Here is a 20,665-nt window from a genome sequence, read left to right on the forward strand (position 1 = left end):
ACCGGGTATGGTAACTGGTGGTTGTGGAGGAGACCCGACTATAGAGGTAAAGGGGGAGTTTACCCAAAAGGGCTTTGTAGATAAACACATAAAAATGTAGCTTTCTGCGCATATAAAGTGAGTTCCAACCCACCATTTGGTACAAGGTGCAATGTTGGGTGAGTGACTTGGCATTTGTAATAAAGCACAAGGATTCATGATAAACAGAGTCCAGTCTCTGTAAGACAGAGGAGGTTGCATGCATATACAACAAGTCACCATAATCAATGAGAGAGAAAAGTGGCATGAAAAGCTTATTTCTAGCCGTAAGCGGGAATCAAGACTTATTACGAATATGAAAACCCAATTTCAATTTAAGCTTCCTCACAAGATTATCCATATGAACTTTAAAGGACAACTTGCCACCATATATCTTGGTATTTGTAGGATGACACTTTGTCAATGGATAAGCCACCAGATGTGACAATGCTAACCTTCTCTGGCAGAGTTCTAGCACTGGTAAAGGTCATGAATTCTGTTTTTTTGTACATTCAAGACTAGTTTGAGACCATAAAGGGAGGCCTGCGGTGACTGAAAAACAGTCTGGAGCTCTTCAACAGCCTAAACCAGAGAAGGAGCACATGAATATATGACTGTATCATCTGCATATAGATGGAACTTTGCTGGTTGCATCCCCTTTCCCTAATTATTAATACAAATTGAGAACAACACAGGAGCTAAAATGGAACCCTGGGGCACACCTCTATTAATCTGAAGAAAGCTATTGTCAGCATATACACATTGTGTTCTGTCAGAAAGATAGTTCCTAAACCAGTTTACTGCCCCTTCACTGAGACCAATGTTACTGAGTTTAGCTAGCAACACTTCATGGTCAATTGAATCTAATGCCGTTGATAAATCAACAAACAGAGCAGCACAATGTGGCTTTTTATCAAGCACATTTATGATGTCATTTGCCATTGCCACTGTGCAGTTGTGGTGCTGGTCTCTGATCTAAAGCCAGAGTGAACCCCACTTAGTATGTTCTGGTGAGGTGTGTGAGAAAAAAAGGTGTGTGTGCGTGCGTGCGGTGGATACAGTATATTACTTTGTTCTAATCTATTCTAAAACTCTTTCTGCCATAGCTCACAGTTACCTAATAACTCCATTATCCCAATGTGCAAAAGACATTGAAATATTAGATTTTGTGACTACTATCAAATGTCTAGATAAATCGCTCTAAACGTATGAGGGATGTTGCTTATTATTACAAAGACATCATGCATAAAAGATCCATTATTTCCTCAGACCAAAGATTTCATTAGTAAACAAGAAACAGCTGGTTCAGATGACCATGCCCCTTGAATATTAAATTAAAGACAATTCTATTACTTTAAATAATAAGAAAAACCATGACAGCTTCTGGAAACTTTGTGACTGATGTATAACTATGTACAGTATAACTAGGTAATCTTTGCTCTCTTGGGAAAGATTGTCTTCGGAAATAATTCAATTTGCAGACCAAGGCAACACAAAGGGTGAGACGGTCTTACCGTATCCAGCATCTGCAGTACTTTGTCCTGTTCACAGGAGTCCAGGCCATCTATGATGACAGCCAGACGCGTCTGGTTCTGAGTGAAGCCATCAATGGTCTTAGCCATCCTCGCCATCAGCTCCACCTCATTCTTCAACACCTGAGGTAGGAGAGAGAAAGAGAGAGAGATAGAGAGAGAGAAGGAGAGGAGGAAGAGAGAGAGAGAGAGAGGAAGATGGGTGAGAGAGAAAAGGATAGGAGGAAGAGAGAGGAGAAAGAGAGAGAGAAGGAGAGGAGGGAGAAAGAGAGAGAGAGAGAGAGGAGGATGGGTGAGAAGGAGGGGAGGAAGAAGGAGAGAGATAGAGAAGGAGAGGGGAGGAAGAGAGAGGAGAGAGGGGGAGGAGAGAGAGCGAGGAGAGAGAGAGAAGGAGAGATGGAGACAGAGAGAGGAGGAGGATGGGTGAGAAAGGTCATACTAGCCTTACAAGCCAGTGATATGGTGAGAGGGAGAATCAAACAGGTGTGTGTGTGTGTGTGTGTGTGTGTGTGTGTGTGTGTGTGTGTGTGTGTGTGTGTATGCTTTGTGCATGTGTTTCCAAGTGCTTGCGCGCATATATACGACTGGCATTCCATCGCTACCTTCATGAAGCCCTCGCTCTTGAGCTTGTGCATCTTGTTGGCAGCGCTGTGCAGCCTCTTCCTCTGAGAGTTGAGCACCGAGTCGGCCACCTGCCACCAGGTCCGGCAGTTAAGCACCAGTGCCAGGCCCACTGCGCAGGCCATGGCGATCAGCACGGCATTCACCGTCTGGTTGGCCCCGTCCACCTTGAAGACGGCGAGGAGTGCCATGCCAGTGATCAGGCAGCCCAGGATGAAGATGAAGATGACGAAGGAGGGAACGCAGCAAGTTTTCTTCCACTTCTTCTTCCCTAAAATACAATCCATTTTAAAAGTACTCAGTATTCATAAAAACATTTTGAAGCAGGAGGCAGGCTACTGACTAAACTTACACAACAACAATGTTTATTGTCATTGTCTGTTAGACAACCCTTTGTTCCTAGTTCTTACTGAAAACCACCAGAGTATGTGGTTGGTGTATTTATAAATGTAGTGACCGACAGTGTTTTAAAGTAGTGCCAATAAGGTCAAACACATTTGCCTAAAGGGGATTTAATCAAGTAAACTGACCTGACTAATTTGTCACTACCTAGTGATTCTCCTCCCACTACCTAGTGATTCTCTGCTCACTACCTAGTGATTCTCTGCCCACTACCTAGTGATTCTCTGCCCGCTACCTAGTGATTCTCTGCCCGCTACCTAGTGATTCTCTGCCCGCTACCTAGTGATTCTCTGCCCACTACCTAGTGATTCTCTGCCCACTACCTAGTGATTCTCTGCCCACTACCTAGTGATTCTCTGCCCACAACCAAGTGATTCTCTGCCCACAACCTAGTGATTCTCTGCCCACAACCTAGTGGTTCTCTGCCCACAACCTAGTGGTTCTCTGCCCACTACCTAGTGGTACTCTGCCCACTACCTAGTGGTTCTCTGCCCACTACCTAGTGATTCTCTGCTCACTACCTAGTGGTACTCTGCCCACTACCAAGTGGTACTCTGCCCACTACCTAGTGGTTCTCTGCCCACTACCTAGTGATTCTCTGCCCACTACCTAGTGATTCTCTGCCCACTACCTAGTGATTCTCTGCCCACTACCTAGTGATTCTCTGCTCACTACCTAGTGATTCTCTGCTCATGACTAGATTTTTTATTTTATTTAACTAGGTAAGTCAGTTAAGAACTAATTCTTATTTACAATGACGGCCTGCCCCGACCAAACCCTCCCCCTAACCCGGACGATGCTGGGCCAATTGTGCACCGCCCAATGGGACTCCCGATCAGGGCTGGTTGTGACACAGCCTGGGATTAAACCAGGGTCTGTAGTGACGCCTCTAGCACTGCGATGCGCCACTCAGGAGCAAGTGATTACCTAGTGATTCCTCTGCTCATTGCCTAGTGATTCCTCTGCTCATTGCCTAGTGATTCCTCTGCTCATTGCCTTGTGATTCCTCTGGTCATTGCCTAGTGATTCCTCTGGTCATTGCCTAGTGATTCCTCTGCCATTGCCTAGTGATTCCTCTGGTCATTGCCTAGTGATTCCTCTGGTCATTGCCTAGTGATTCCTCTGGTCATTGCCTAGTGATTCCTCTGGTCATTGCCTAGTGATTCCTCTGACATTGCCTAGTGATTCCTCTGATCATTGCCTAGTGATTCCTCTGGTCATTGCCTAGTGATTCCTCTGGTCATTGCCTAGTGATTCCTCTGGTCATTGCCTAGTGATTCCTCTGGTCATTGCCTAGTGATTCCTCTGGTCATTGGTTACCTTGTGATTCCTCTGTCTTGAAGACCCTGAAGAGGCGGGTGGCCATGAAGCCAAACTCCCTCTCACAGGCATCAGACAGGGTGGCTATCATCTCTGCCAGGCTGGTCTCCCCTCCCACACTGGACAGACGGTTGTAGTCAGTGAACAGGAACCTGCAACAGTAAAGGGGTGGACATTAAATAATCGGTCAAACACAAACTACAACTTATAAAAAGTACCTGACGGGCAGGACATGGGTGGTTTGTGTGTGTACCTGACGGGCAGGACATGGGTGGTTTGTGTGTGTACCTGACGGGCAGGACATGGGTGGTTTGTGTGTGTACCTGACGGGCAGGACATGGGTGGTTTGTGTGTGTACCTGACGGGCAGGACATGGGTGGTTTGTGTGTGTACCTAACGGGCAGGACATGGGTGGTTTGTGTGTGTACCTGACGGGCAGGACATGGGTGGTTTGTGTGTGTACCTGACGGGCAGGACATGGGTGGTTTGTGTGTGTACCTGACGGGCAGGACATGGGTGGTTTGTGTGTGTACCTGACGGGCAGGACATGGGTGGTTTGTGTGTGTACCTGACGGGCAGGACATGGGTGGTTTGTGTGTGTACCTGACGGGCAGGACATGGGTGGTTTGTGTGTGTACCTAACGGGCAGGACATGGGTGGTTTGTGTGTGTACCTGACGGGCAGGACATGGGTGGTTTGTGTGTGTACCTAACGGGCAGGACATGGGTGGTTTGTGTGTGTACCTGACGGGCAGAGCGCGGGTGGTTTGTGTGTGTACCTAACGGGCAGGACATGGGTGGTTTGTGTGTGTACCTGACGGGCAGGACATGGGTGGTTTGTGTGTGTACCTAACGGGCAGAGCGCGGGTGGTCTGCTCTGGCAGGTCAGGGGGGTTGACAAACATCAGTTTGAGTAGCAGCTCCAGGTAACCGATGTGTCGGGCCAAGCGGGTACTTATCACCCACGCCCAGCTCCAGTTCTCACCCTCACGACGACTGCCGAAGTACACCACCACTACACAAGAGAGGGAAACTGTTATCTCCTAACTAGATCATTAAAAGCCGCCTTCACTACAAAACAAAGGAAGACAAACAGTGTTACTGCGTCAAACTCTTACTGTGTCATTGAAAGTGTTTGGAAAAGCCAGAGAGACAGACAATTAGAATGAGCTCTTACTGTGTCATTGAAAGTGGCCAATTGTGCACCGCCCTATGGGATTCCCAATCACGGATGGTTGTGATACAGCCTGGAATCAAACCAGGGTCTGTAGTGACACCTCTAGCACCAAGATGCAGTGCCTTAGACCGCTGTGCCACTCGGGAGCATAGGCTACGGGATCCTCGGGAGCCTAAACCTAACCTTATAACCATAGCCCTTACCTAACCTTAACTTTGCTTAACCATTTTACATTTCAATGTCAATGGGGGTAGGGATGTACCAACGATCACGGATAGCAACGACTACTAGACCATAGAAAATGGATGACAGAGTGACGGTCTCACCGAAGCAGACATAGAGCAAGGCCAGCAGGCTGAGGGAGACAGCGATGGCCAGCTTGGGGTCGACGGTGAAGCCCAGGACCAGAGCTACAGAACCACACAGCAGCAGGGACATGAACCCCACCAGCCAGGAGAACTGGAACAACGGCTCCACCTGCTGGCCAGCAAACGTCTTCATCTCATCTGAAGAGAGGAAGGAGATGAAAGGAGGATAAAGATACTTATGAGATTGATTGTAGGTTCATTTGTAAAACTCAATCTTATAAGTATCTGATAAAATCATCTGTTAATATTAAATCCAGGCACCACAGGCTAAAATGACATTTTTTTGCCTCTACTTATGAATTTTGAGATTGTTTGGTATTTTGAACCATTAATATTCATTTTCTCAAAAAGTAAAAACAACAATGTCAAAATGTTGATGATCCATTATTTCAAACCACTACATTAAATCACACACAATTTAAAAAGCCCATCTCATAGAGAATGTAACAAACTGGACTATATATAGTAACTTACTTTGAAGAGATGGTGATTGGGTCTAAATAGCGGTTTGGTGTTTCTAAGTCTAAATTCAGTGTACTTGTCTTTAACTGCCATTTTCTGGAAGTCAGACGTTTCCTACACGCCAACTCGTGTTTCTCAGCCTCAGAAGCATCTGCATTCACCAAATGTTGTGTGGTTATCCTTAAACTTATTATTCAGACTTAGACATAGGGAATTGTTGATACATTGTCAAATTCCTACTCTACATGACATTTTCTTCAGAAAAACCTGCCAAAAATGATTTTTCCATACCTTTCTATAGTATTTTACAGGTAGAAAGAAGTATTTCTCCTCAATATGTTACAATAAGTCAGGTCCTGGAGTGTCTTAAGCAATGTTAACAATTTTAATATAGGCTGACTTCCTCCAGAGTCCAGAAAAATGGATTTGTGTGATATGCAAATATGCACTTTTAATTTGCATATTTGTAAACAATATTTCAGATTTTTTTGTTTGCATTGCTTGTTGAAGTTTGGTTGCATTATTGCATTGTTAAAGTACAGTATGTAACGTACAGTATGTATAGTTGAAGTCGGAAGTTTACATACACCTTAGCCAAATACATTTAAACTCAGTTATTCACAATTCCTGACATTTAATCCTAGTAAAAGTCCCCTGTCAGTTAGGATCACCACTTTATTTTAAGAATGTGAAATGTCAGAATAAGAGTTGAGAGAATGAATTAATTTCAGCATTTATTTATTTCATCATATTCCCAGTGGGTCAGAAGTTTACATACACTCAATTAGTATTTGGTAGCATAGCCTTTAAATTGTTTAATTTGGGTCAAACGTTTTGGCTATCCTTCCACAAGCTTCCCACAATAAGTTGGGTGAATTTTGGCCCATTTCTCCTGACAGAGCTGGTGTAACTGAGTCAGGTTTGTAGGCCTCCTTGCTCACACAAGCTTTTTCAGTTCTGCCCACAAATGTTCTATGGGATTGAGGTCAGGGCTTTGTGATGGCCACTCCAATACCTTGACTTTGTTGACCTTAAGCCATTTTGCCACAACTTTGGAAGTATGCTTGGGATCATTGTCCATTTGGAAGACCCATTTGTGACCAAGCTTTAACTTCCTGACTGATGTCTTGAGATGTTGCTTCAATATATCCACATAATGTTCCTTCCTCATTAAGCCATCTATTTTGTGAAGTGCACCAGTCCCTCCTACAGCAAAGCACCCCCACAACATGATACTTCCACCCCCGTGCTTCACAGTTGGGATGGTGGTCTTCTGGGATTGATTTGTACTTTTCGCACTAAAGTACGTTAATCTCTAGGAGACAGAATGCGCCTCCTTCCTGAATGGTATGACGGCTGCTTGGTCCCATGGTGTGTATACTTGCGTACTATTGTTTGTACAAATGAACGTGGTACCTTCAGGCATTTGGAAATTCCTCCCAAGGACGAACCAGACTTGTGGAGGTCTACAATTTTTTTTCTGAGGTCTTGGCTAATTTCTTTTGATTTTCCCATGATGTCAAGCAAAGAGGCACTGAGTTTGAAGGTAGGCCTCCAATTGACTCAAATGATGTCAATTAGCCTATCAGAAGCTTCTAAAGCCATGACATCATTTTCTGACATTTTCCAAGCTGTTTAAGTTAAAGGCACAGTCAACTTAGGGTATGAACCACTGGAATTGTGATACAGTGAATTGTAAGTGAAATAATCTGTCTGGAAACAATTGTTGGAAAAATGACTTATGTCATGTACAAAGTAGATGACCTAACCGACTTGCCAAAACTATAGTTTGTTAACAAGAAATGTGTGGAGTGGTTGAAAAACGAGTTTTAATGACTCCAACCTAAGTGTATGTAAACTTCCGACTTGAACTGTACATACAATTCACTAAATCACAATTCCATTGGGTCAGAAGTTTACATACACATACAACTATATCTAGTCTGGTAATTGTGTTGGAGAACGTTCTGTTCTCCAACACAAAAACATTTACTCTATTAGGGTGTGATGCCTGGCCTTAACAGCCATCTTATTATTAACATGTATAACATATTTTTAACATATCACTATTTTCATGTTTGACAGTTGAGCTCTGTTCTATTTGAGCAGTATAATAAACGCTTAGACTCTTGTATAGAAGTGAGTGGAGCGTTGACAAGAGGACTGCCTAGTTCCTTACCCTCCAGTTTCTTGAGCAAGAAGGACTTGCCGCTGCCCCACTGGGCGTACAGGCCCACACAGATGGGTGGCTGCATGGTGGGCTCACTGAGAATGTCAGCCAGGGCACTGCTGTACAGGTCATAACCCAGCATGTCCCCATCAGACTCAGTAGGGGACAGGTGTCCTGGGAGGGACACATAGAAAGATAGGATGAGGTTAGTCAACACAGTTCTAGATGAGAGTACATACAGTGTATAATTTGTGTGTACCAATTTTCTTTGTCAATTTCTGTACACCCTATCGTCCAGCACAAAGGTTATAGCAGTTAAGACTATTAAAGGAAAACCACCCCAAAACAATATTTTGGTATTAGTTTAATTAGTCCATTGTTGGCATAGTCCCAAAATGTTTTGCTTGTCAGCAATCAAGGTTTTATATATCTTGAAAAAGGCATTATTACAGGGATGATTTCTGTATTTTGAAAGTTACATATCTTGAAAACTTTCATTAGTCAACAATAGACTAAAGAAACTGGGTGGAATTTTCCTTTAACTGGCGAAAGTGACTGAGCTGCCGGAGAGTAAGGAAACTTACGGGCTCCAAAGATCTGGGTGAGGATGCTCTTCTGGTGGCTGCAGTCGATGTTGTAGGGGGTCTCGCCGGCCTTGTTGGGCCTGTAGAGCAGGCGGCCATCTTTAGGGTTACGAAGGAGGAGCTCCGCCAGTCTGCGGCTCCGCCCACGGATGGCAATGTGGAGGGGGGTGTCACCTCTCTAGAGAAAGACGGTTGGTATCTTTAATTTAAAGAGCGTTTCTCCCTTCGGTATCAACATTGGCTTCAGATCAGTCTTTCTTGTGATTGTGATTTTGCTATTCATTGTAAATGTTTGTAGGCCTATGTAGCCAAATTGTAACTATGATCGTATGATATCCATTCATGTTTTTGGTATGTTATTTTTAATATCTGAGAATTAACCAATGATATCAGGCCACACCCGGCCATAATTACAGACACCTGTGTGTCCTTTGACACTGTACAACTAGTGACCCTCAGTGTTTGTCATTATACCCTGATGAAGACAGCTTGTCTGTCCAAACGTTGGTTATTAGGTTATTAAATTATTGCATCGGAGTTCCTAGAGTGTGTGGCTCTCCTTTTCTTTTTCCATGTATCAGATTGTAGACCTACTGTCTCTTCTGCCTTTAACAGATTACGTATCACTGGATCCTTTGATAAAGATGAGCAAAAAAAAATAATAATAATAATATAGTATATTATGTTCTCCAAAAAATTGAAACATTTGATTATTTTAGACTAATACAATTGCTCAGAGAGATTCTGTTTAACAATTAATACAAAAAAATCTAAAGAAGATAGTGGGCCCAGTTTTCAATACTCTAGCACCCTCTCCTTGCGAGAATAACGACACTGAGCCTTTTTCTCAAATGTTCCATGAGATTGGAGGAATGGTCCCAACGTTTCAGCCAAACAGAATCTTTCCAAATCCTTGATAAAGTTTGTCTGCTCTTATGGACTACCCTCTTTAATTCAAACAAGAGGTTTTCAATTGGGTTCAAGTCCAGTAGCTGAGATGGCCATTGACAAATGTAGATACTTTTCTGCATATGCTTGTGTCCAAGTGGCCAAAAATATGTATTTTCATGTCACCTGACCATAGCACCGCCTGGAGTTTGATAAACGGCATTGGCACTTGGATTGGAACCGGTGCTATGTTTAATGACATGAAAATAGAGCTCTGGAAAGAAGCTGTATAGAGCAAAGGTCTAAGATCCCTCCCAATGTGTACAATCTCATTAAACATTTGAGAAAAATGCTCAGTATCAGTATTGAAACCAGGGGTGCCAATCATTTTCATCCCTCTCTTTTTGAGATTATTAGTTAAGCAATTCTATTTGTATAAAATAACCATTTCAACAACAAAAAATAGCACGCAATATAGATCAGTATTTGTATTATTTATTTTATACAGTTTTTTGCTAATCTTCATCAAACGGTGCCAATAATTATGGACAATGTATATACAGTATATATAAACTCAGCAAAAAAAGAAGAAACACCTCTCACTGTCAACTGTGTTTATTTTCAGCAAACTTAACATGTGTGAATATTTGTATGAACATAACCAGATTCAACAACAGACATAAACTGAACAAGTTCCACAGACATGTGACTAACATAAATGAAATAATGTGTCCCTGAACAAAGGGAGGGTCAAAATCAAAAGTAACAGTCCGTATCTGGTGTGGCCACCAGCTGCATTAAATAATGCAGTGCATCTCCTCCTCATGGACTGCACAAGATTTGCCAGTTCTTGCTGTGAGATGTTACCCCACTCTTCCACCAAGGCACCTGCAAGTTCCCAGACATTTCTGGGGGGGAACGGCCCTAGCCCTCACCGTCCGATCCAACAGGTCCCAGACGTGCTCAATGGGATTGAGATCCGGGCTCTTCACTGGCCATGGCAGAACACTGACATTCCTGTCTTGCAGGAGATCACGCACAGAACGAGCAGTATGGCTGGTGGCATTGTCATCATGCTGGAGGGTCATGTCAGGATGAGCCTGCAGGAAGAGTACCACATGAGGGAGGAGGATGTCTTCCCTGTAACGCACAGCATTGAGATTACTGGTTGTCATTGCAGGCACAGTCCGATGATGCTGTGACACACCGTCCCAGACCCTCCACCTCCAAATCGATCCCGCTCCAGAGTACAGGCCTCAGGGTGAAACGCTCATTCCTTTGACAATAAACATGAATCCGACCATCACCCCTGGTGAGACAAAACCGCAACTCGTTAGTGAAGAGCACTTTTTGCCAGTCCTGTCTGGTCCAACGACGTTGTTGCTGGTGATGTCTGGTGAGGACCTGCCTTATAAAAGGCCTACAAGCCCTCAGTCCAGCCTCTCTCAGCCTATTGCGGACAGTCTGAGCACTGATGTAGGGATTGTGTGTTCCTGGTGTTACTCGAGCAGTTGTTGTTGCCACTGCGAGGCCAATCAGCTATCTGTACTGTCTCCCTGTAGCGCTGTCTTAGGCGTCTCACAGGACGGACATTACCATTTATTGCCCTGGCCACATCTGCAGTCATGCCTCCTTGCAGCATGCCTAAGGCACGTTCACGCAGATGAGGAGGAACCCTGGGTAACTTTCTTTTGGTGTTTTTCAGAGTCTGTAGAAAGGCCTCTTTAGTGTCCTATGTTTTCATAACTGTGACCTTAATTGCCTACTGTCTGTAAGCTGGTAGTGTCTTAACGACCGTTCCACAGGTGCATGTTCATTAATTGTTTATGGTTCATTGAACAAACATGGGAAACAGTGTTTAAACCCTTTACAATGAAGATTTGTGAAGTTACTTGGCTTTTTACAAATTATCTTTGAAAGACAGGGTCCTGAAAAGGGAATGTTTCTTTTTTTTGCTGAATTTAGATATATACAGGGGTGAAAGTAAGGTGTTACGGTCCAGTACGGCATCCTGGCAAAATAAATAGTGGGGGTATGCCGTGCCGGTAAAACATATCACAATTAATACAACAGGCCCAAAAAACTAGAACACCATTAGGCTATAACACCATTAGGCTATAACACCATTAGGCTATAACACCATTATTTAACATTACTGCATGTCAGCCACATGAAACATTTGCAAATGGACTGGAAACGAGGTGGTATACGTTCCACTGTGGTTTGAGTTAAAGTGGAGATGAGAGGCGAGACGCACGTGGACATGAGTGGCCGAGACCGAAGCGCGCGTGGACAACCTTGGATGCATCAATTCAGGCTACAAGTGTAGGCCTAATGACAATCACAGAATGTCATTACAATACCTGCAGGTGTTTTGTAACTGATGTCGCTTTCCATTCAACAAATTGCAGATGCACAGCGCACTGTTGGGGTTTGGATGCTTAAATAATTTTGTGAGTGAAAGAATGTGCGCAGGACGCCAACAGGAGCACCTTTGAATCTCTTAAGGATCGGACCCTTTAAAAAATATAAAAAAATCACCTAAAATGACATACCCAAATCTAACTGCCTGCAGCTCAGGCAGGACCTGAAGCAAGGATATGCATATTCTTGATACCATTTGAAATGTAACAATTTCACAAAGCTTGTGGAAATGTGAAATTAATGTAGGAGAATATAAAACATTTGATCTGGTAAAAGATAATACAAAGGAAAAAAAGAAACAGGCGCAATTTAGATTTTGGCCACTAGATGGCAGCAGTGTATGTGCAAAGTTTTAGACTGATCCAATAAACCATTGCATATCTGTTCAGAATGTTGTATCAAGACTGCCCAAATATGCCTAATTGGTTTATTAATATATTTTCAAGTTCATAACTGTGCACTCTCCTCAAACAATAACATGGTATTCTTTCACTGTAATAGCTACTGTAAATTGGACAGTACCATTAGATTAACAAGTATTGAAGGTTTCTGCCCATATCAGATATGTCTATGTCCTGGGAAAAAACGTTTGTTACTTACAACCTCATGCTAATCACATTAGCCTACGTTAACTCAACCATCCTGCGGGGGGGGACACCAATCCCGTAGAGGTTTTAAGTGATTGTTTGACAAATCAGATGAATACATCATGACTAGTTGTGTTTATACCACATTAAAAGGCACAGGTGCCGTGAAGCTAGAGGAAGCGAAGCTTTCCCTAAAGTAAATTGAAGTAAATTGCCAAAATTATACAGCCTAATTAGCCTAATCCTGTCTATACAGAAATAAATACAATCATTTAAAATAGGCTACTACATGAGAAAGCATGATTTGGCCACAGAGGATCATTAGCTAAAAAATTATTTTTTTTAAAAGACAAGTGGATTGATTTAAACAGCATAGCCCGCAATTTGCAAATACCAAATAGATGTTTGTTGAGTTGCGACTGTCAAAAGCAGAGAGACCCAGCCAGGCATATCTCAATATTTAAAAATATAAATTGCAGAAAAATGTTTTGGAAAGCAAAATTGCTATTGATAACAATGAAAACAATCCAATCTGTCTTTTAGTTATCAATATTCTTAACTTAATTGGCACTAGCGGAGAACATCGACCATATCCCTGGTGAGTGTGCATATTCACTGTCTTTATCATCGGGTCAATGCTACTTCGTTTGTTTTTGGACAATAATTTCCTCCTCCGAGTAAGATGGACGTCATATTGTATTTGCGTCTCCCCTTTTCATAGGCCGATTATATGGATCAGACAACATTGTTTTTATTGATCTGTTTGTCAGTGTCAGCAGAGATGGCCACCCTGTAATTTTTATAGTTGGCCTATTTAAAAAAAAACTTTGCTATGAGACTCGAAATTGAGCCCAGGTACATTCTGTTTCCATTGATCATTCTTGAGATGTTTCTACAACTTGATTGGAGTCCACCTGTGGTAAATTAAATTGATAGGACATGATTTGGAAAGGCACACACCTGTCTATACAAGGTCCCACAGTTGACAGTGCATGTCAGAGCAAAAACCAAGCCATGAGACCGAAGGAATTGTCCGTAGCGTTCTGAGACAGGATTGTGTCGAAGCACAGATCTAAGGAAGGTGCCAAAAAATGTCTGCAGCATTAAAGGTCCTCAAGAACACAGTGGCCTCCATCATTCTTAAATGGAAGAAGTTTGGAACTACCAAGACTCTTCCTAGAGCTGGCCACCTGGCCAAACTGAGCAATCAGGGGGAAAGGGCCTTGGTCAGGGAGGTGACCAAGAACCTGATGGTCACTCTGACAGAGCTCCAGAGTTCCTCTGTGGAGATGGGAGAACCTTCCAGAAGGACAACCATCTCTGCAGCACTCCACCAATTAGGCCTTTGTGGTAGAGTGGTCAGGCAGAAGCCACTCCTGAGTAAAAGGCACATGATAGCTCGCTTGGAGTATGCCAAAAGGCACCTAAAGGATTCTCCGAACATGAGAAACAAGATTCTCTGGTCTGATGAAACTAAGATTGAACACTTTGGCCTGAATGCCAAGCGTCACATCTGGAGGAAACCTGGCACCATTCCTATGTTGAAGCTTGGTGGTGGTGGTGGCAGCATCATGCTGTGGGGATGTTTTTCAGCGGCAGGGACTGGGAGTCATGATCGAGGGAAAGATGAACGGAGCAAAGTATAGAGCGATCCTTGATGAAAACCTGCTCCAGAGCGCTCAGGACTTCAGACGAAGGTTCACCTTCCAACAGGACAACGACCCTAAGCACACAGCCAAGACAACGCAGGAACGGCTGAGCCCGGACTTGAAAAATATTGAACATCTCTGGAAAGACCTGAAAATAGCTGTGCATCGACGGTCCCAATCCAACCTGACAGAGCTTGAGAGGATCTGCATAGAAAATTGGGAGAAACTCCCCTAATACAGGTGTGCCAAGCTTGTAGCGTCATACCCAAGAACTCGAGGCTGCCAAAGGTGCTTCAACAAAGTACTGAGTAAAGGGTCTGAATATTTATGTAGATGTAATATTTCTAAAAGCTGTATTGGAATACACTCACTAACATACTTTATAATACATACTTAATTAGTATTTACATACTATTAGTTAATTTAAGTATACTGTAAACGAACATTATGCTTCCAGTTGAGCGTACTAGCGCTTCACCTGTCGAACGGAAGTTGATAATGTTGCTATGCAACCTCTCGCTAGCTTGTCAGCAAAACAAATTACTAGCCAGACATTTTACGACTTCGAGTGTGTTTGTAAATTTGATCTGGAGTGCCAGAGAGCGCTCAGAGTGTGCTCTGAGTGTTTGTAAATTCATAGCATTGTCTGATTGTCCGTTCGTAAATTTAGTGTACCACGGACACTCTGGCCGAGGTGTAGGGCCTTTCTCTCATGTTTCTCTCATCTCTGTCAGGTTAGGGCATCAGGTGTGTCTTTTAGAGTAGTGGTGTCCTGCATTCTCAGCTTCATTACAGTAGTTGCATGTTCAATAATTTGAGAGGATAGGCTTGCTATTGTCACATGTTTTTTAAGCTCTTAAAATGTCAGTTCCTTCCATGCATAGTATTTTCTGTTGGTCACTTCATTTTACTGTTTGGAATTAATTTAACCATTTGTTCACCAGTTAATGGGCGTTGGTTAGTCGGCAACAAAATTGACAAAAATTTTCATCACTAGTGGTGAAACAATGTATTTTACCCCTTTTTTCAATCTTGGCTCATCGCTGCGACTCCCCAAAGGGCGAAGGTGGAGTCATGCGTCCTCTGAAACATGGTCCGCCTACCCGTGCTCCTTACCACCCGCCAGCTTAACCCGGAAGCCAGCTGCACCAATGTGTCGGAGGAAACACAGTTCAACTGGCATCCGGGGTCAGCCCACAGGCAACCGGCCCGCCACAAGGAGTCACTAGAGTGCGATAAGCCAAGTGAAGCCCAACCGGCCAAACCCTCCCCTAAACCGGACAATGCTGGGCCAATTGTGCATTGTCCTATGGGACTCCCGACCACAGCCGGTTGTGGCATAGCCCGGCATATGAACCTGGGACCGTAGTAACGCCTCTATCACTGCATGCAATGCGCCACTCGGGAGGCCTGTGGTGAACCATTCTTGATACACACTGGAAACTGTTGAGTATGAAAAACTCATCAGTGTTGCAGTTCTTGACAAACTCAAAACGGTGCGCCTGGCACCTACTACCATACCCCGTTCCCAGGGGCCTTAAATCTGTCACCCTCTAAATGAAAAACATATACAATCCTTGTCTCAATTATCTCAAGGCTTAAAAATCCTTCTTTAACCTGGCTCCTTCCCTTCATCTACACTGATTGACATCAATTAGGGATCATAGACTGACCAGGTGAAAACTATGTCATGGAAAGAGCATGTTTTGTACACTCCGTGAAAATATTTAAGCAATAACGCCCGAGGAGGTGTGGTATATGGCTAATATACCAAGGCTAAGGGCTGTTCTTATGCATGACACAACATGGAGTGTATATTGTCCATATATCACAAACCCCCAAGGTGCCTTATTGCTATTATAAACTGGCTACCAACGGAATTAGAACAGTAAAAGTAAATGTTTGGTCATACCCGTGATATACCACAGCTGTCAGCCAATCAGCATTCAGGACTCAAACCACCCAGTTTATAATGTTAAGTAACCAAGCCAAACTGTACTAGACTGGCCTGGTTACGCTTCCAACATAGTTTCTGAAACTGTGCTAGAAAGGACCATGTGGATAGAAAATACCCAAGCCAGCACAGTATGTCAGCCAATCAGCATTCAGGGCTCGAACCACCCAGTTTATAAAATGCTTTATTTGGGTATAGACGTAAAAGAGGTGTACCTTGTCCACAGCAGACACCTTGGCTCCTTTGTCCAGCAGAAGCTCCACTATGTCAATGTTCCTCATCTTAGTAGCTTTGATCAGAGGGCTCTCTAAATCCTGACATCAGACCACATAAAAACAGGTGAGAAAGCCGCTTAAATAGAATAGGTGACTGTGTGTGTGCGTCTGGTGATAGTTGAGATATGGTTAGATTTACTGTACGGTGTTTTCTCTCACCTTGGTGCAGGTCTCTGTGTCGGGGTTGCACTGAAGGATATCTCTCACCATGGTGGCGTTGCCTTTCTCCACAGCCCAGTACAGGGCTGTCTTGTTGTCCTGCAGAAGGTGAGGTGGATTGCATTTACTGTCATCAATAATGTAGTATTGAATGTCTGTGTCCCCATCCCCTATATAGTGCACTCATTTTCAGAGCCCTATGGGCCCTGGTCAAAAGTAGTGCACTATACATACACGCAGTAGTGACATTTGGGACACAAGTTATGGGTCTCTGTAGCTCAGTTGGTAGAGCATGATGCTTGCAATGCCAGGATAGTGGGTTCAATTAAATGTGTGCACGCATGACTGTAAATCACTTTGAATAAAAGCATCTGCTAAATGGCATACATAAACACATATATTATATGAGTAGTCAGGCGTCAGACTCCCTACCTGTCCTCTGATGTCTATGTCAGCATATTTGTGCAGCAGAGCCCTCACTATCTCCACATGTCCTCCTCTCACTGCTCCGATAAGCACCGTGTCTCCACTCTGTACAACGCACACACACACAGGTCAGTACACAGCTTACACAACATCCACATCTCAATACAGCACTTATAATCCACAATCTGTGTGTGCACTCCCTTGCCCACCCTGTCTGGTATGTTGACGTAGGTGCCAGCATCCAGCAGGTCCTGTACTATTTCAGTGTAGCCCTCCTTGGCAGCGATCATCAGGGCTGTGTTGCCGTCCTTGTCTGTCATGTTCACGTTAGGGTTCCTCTTCAGAAGCTCCTTCACCACCTCAGGGAAACCTCCCTTCACTGCCACGATCAGAGCTGTCATCGAGTTCTACAAGGGGGAGGGAGAAGATTGGAGGAAGATGTAGAGAAACAGAAGTACAGAGCCTTTCTCTATGACTTTAGACAGGTGATAGAGTGAGAGGTGTAGACTGCAGAACAACAATGTTCATGAACACTTCTGTTCATTAGAATGTCTGTTCATTAGAATGTCTGTTCATTAGAATGTCTGTTCATTAGAATGTTTGTTCATTAACATGATTTTGTATTTCTGTGGCGTAGAGACATACCGCCCCCTCCTGGTCGACATCAGCTCCATTCTCCAGCAGGTGCATAACACAGTCAAAATTGCCCTTCCTGGCTGCCCAGATCAGAGGGGTGGTACCATACTGAGAGAGAAAGACACACAGGGTTATCCATACTGGCACAGGTCCCTATTGCTGGCCAAACTGGGGCACCACTAACCCAGTGGGCCACCATAAACCCAAAGGTTGGCATTGCCCAGCCATGCGTCCCAATCAGTTGTCTCACCTTGTCAGAGCAGTTGACCTTGGCTCCGTTCTCCAGCAAGACCTGGACGATCTCAGCATGACCTCTGCCTGCTGCCCAGATGATGGGGTACACACTGTATTGCTGATGAGGAAGACAGAGAGTCAGAGGCACTTAGTCAATGGCTGGATAGATGGGGATGTGACGTACTGCATCTCCTTAGCCATGAGGGTTAATGAATGACAGGTATAGGAACACCATTAACCGTGTGAGGAATACGCCATGAATAGGTATTTGATTGACTGCCATTACCTGCCCAGTAGTGTTGGGGTTGGCTCCGTTCTCAAGGAGAACCTCGGTTACCTCCACGCGGCCTTTATAGGCAGCCCACATGAGGGCCGTCCAGCCTCCCTACAGAACAACATCAATTACTGTACACAAACACATTCCTGCACACATTACACTACCTTCAAGTACATTGAATAGCTCTGTGTTTTTATTGAAAACACTAACTGAAGTGGACTGGAACAAGCATAGAAATCAAGATACAATCACCAAAACATTATAGCTTATTACTGATTGTGGCCAGTTTAACTTATTGAGTGTCTCAGCATGTCCCTGTGCCCTATGTAAGCGCTGCTGAGATAGGACTGTACAGTATAATATACAGTACCAGTCAAAAGTTGGAACACCTACTCATTCAAGGGTTTTTCTTGATTTTTACTATTTTCTACATTGTAGTACAATAGTGAATACATCAAAACTATGAAATAACACATATGGAATCATGTAGTAACCAAAAAAGTGTTAAACAAATCCAAATATATTTTATACTTGAGATTCTTCAAAGTAGCCACCCTTTGCCTTGATGACAGCTTGCACTCTTGGCATTCTCTCTACCAGCTTCATGAGGTAATCACCTGGAATGCTTTTCCAACCGTCTTGAAGGAGTTCCCACATATGCTGAGCACTTGTTGGCTGCTTTTCCTTCACTCTGCAGTCCAACTCGTCCCAAACCATCTCAATTGGGTTGAGATCTGGTGATTGTGGAGGCCAGGTCATCTGATGCAGCACTCCATCACTCTCCTTCTTGGTCAAATAGCCCTTACACAGCCTGGAGGTGTGTTGGATCATTGTCCTGTTGAAAAACAAATGATAGTCCCACTAAGCACAAACCAGATGGGATGGCTTATCGCTGCGGAATGCTGTGGTAGCCATGCTGGAATTCTAAATAAATCACAGACAGTGTCACCAGGAAAGTACCCCCACACCTCTTCCTCCATGCTTCATGGTGGGAACCACACATGCAGAGATCATCCGTTCACCTACTCTGCGTCTCAAAAATCTCATCAGACCAAAGGACAGATTTCCACCGGTCTAATGTCCATTGCTCGTGTTTCTTGGCCCAAAAAATGCTCTTCTTCTTCTTCTTATTGGTGTCCTTTAGTAGTGGTTTCTTTGCAGCAATTCGACCATGAAGGCCTGATTCATACTGTCTGCTCTGAACAGTTGATGTTGAGATGTGTCTGTTACTTGAACTCTATGAAGCATTTATTTGGGCTGCAATCTGAGGTGCAGTTAAACCTAATGAACTTATCCTCTGCAGCAGAGGTAACTCTGGGACATCCTTTCGTGCGTCGGTCCTCGTGAGAGCCAGTTTCAACATAGCGCGTGATGGTTTTTGCGACTGCAGTTGAAGAAACTTCCAAAGCTCTTGAAAATTTCCAGATTGACTGACCTTCATGTTAAAGTAATGATGGACTGTCGTTTCTCTTTGTTATTTGAGCTGTTCTTGCCATAATATGGACTTGGTCTTTTACCAAATAGGGCTATCTTCTGTATACCCTACCTTGTCACAACACAACCGATTGGCTCAAACGCACTAAGGAAAGAAATTCCACAAATTAACAAGGCACACCTGTTAATTTAAATGCATTCCAGGTGACTACCTTTGAAGAATCTCAAATATAAAATATATTTTGATATGTTTAACACTTTTGTTTACTACATGATTCCATGTGTTATTTCATAGTTTAGACGTCTTCACTATTATTCTAAGTGTAGAAAATAGTAAAAATGAAGATAAACCCTGGAATGACTGGTACCGTAGCTAAGTAAACAACCAAAACACTGCTATTACTTAGGGGTTGTGGCCAATCAAACAGGTATCTCACCATGTCTCGGTGCTCTATGTAAGCACTGCTTTCTAACAGCTCCTTCACCACCTCTACATGGCCTTCCTTAGCAGCACAGATCAGAGCAGACCAGCAGTCCTGAGGGAGAGAGAATAGCACAGCACACCGGTCACCATGGAGACAACGGTGACTAACGTTACCATGGAGACATCAGGCAGAGTTCACAATGATTGGCACGTTCATGATGATTGTTATAATGAAGTCAACATCATCATAATAGGCTAGGCCTTGAAATTAACGGGAACAAAGACGGAGAGGGTTTATGATCCATCTATCATACCACATCATCCAGGTTAACATTGGCTCCTCTCCTGATGAGCTCCTGTACAATCTCAATACTGCCCTGCTCCGAAGCCAGCATCAGGGGTGTCTGACCATTCTGTTAGGGAGGGAGAAAAGGGCATGCATTTTGAAAGACATACTAGAAACACAATGAACAATATTTCTTTGTACAATCATAGACCCAATCTTCCCATTTATCTGCAACAGACGCTTCTCTAAGCTATATTTCACCTTTATTAGACTGTGTCCCCCAAACGGCACCCTATTCCGTATATAGGGCACTACTTTTGAACAGGGCCCATTGGCCTCTGATCAATAGTAGCACACTA

At 43.7% G+C, this 20,665-nt stretch overlaps 1 protein-coding gene across 7 annotated transcripts in view; it reads right to left on the minus strand.

Annotated features, from left to right (window-relative positions):
- The window catches only part of LOC112249980 (kinase D-interacting substrate of 220 kDa B-like), a 51,481-nt gene that overhangs the window by 24,815 nt on the left and 6,001 nt on the right, over positions 1-20,665 (minus strand). For all 7 annotated transcript variants that reach the window (XM_042321527.1, XM_042321524.1, XM_042321526.1 and 4 more), the window contains exons 3-18: positions 20,335-20,433; positions 20,034-20,132; positions 18,172-18,270; positions 17,902-18,003; positions 17,661-17,759; positions 17,225-17,422; positions 17,022-17,120; positions 16,590-16,688; positions 16,371-16,469; positions 8,654-8,831; positions 8,079-8,243; positions 5,396-5,575; positions 4,742-4,907; positions 3,894-4,045; positions 2,153-2,442; positions 1,533-1,673 (exon numbers count right to left, since the gene is read on the minus strand). In XM_042321527.1, the coding sequence (XP_042177461.1) occupies positions 1,533-1,673; positions 2,153-2,442; positions 3,894-4,045; positions 4,742-4,907; positions 5,396-5,575; positions 8,079-8,243; positions 8,654-8,831; positions 16,371-16,469; positions 16,590-16,688; positions 17,022-17,120; positions 17,225-17,422; positions 17,661-17,759; positions 17,902-18,003; positions 18,172-18,270; positions 20,034-20,132; positions 20,335-20,433 (2,265 nt within the window). The remainder of the gene's footprint in view (positions 1-1,532; positions 1,674-2,152; positions 2,443-3,893; positions 4,046-4,741; positions 4,908-5,395; positions 5,576-8,078; positions 8,244-8,653; positions 8,832-16,370; positions 16,470-16,589; positions 16,689-17,021; positions 17,121-17,224; positions 17,423-17,660; positions 17,760-17,901; positions 18,004-18,171; positions 18,271-20,033; positions 20,133-20,334; positions 20,434-20,665) is intronic.

This window comes from Oncorhynchus tshawytscha, linkage group LG05 (genome assembly GCF_018296145.1).
Source record: "Oncorhynchus tshawytscha isolate Ot180627B linkage group LG05, Otsh_v2.0, whole genome shotgun sequence".
Taxonomy (NCBI): domain Eukaryota; kingdom Metazoa; phylum Chordata; class Actinopteri; order Salmoniformes; family Salmonidae; genus Oncorhynchus; species Oncorhynchus tshawytscha.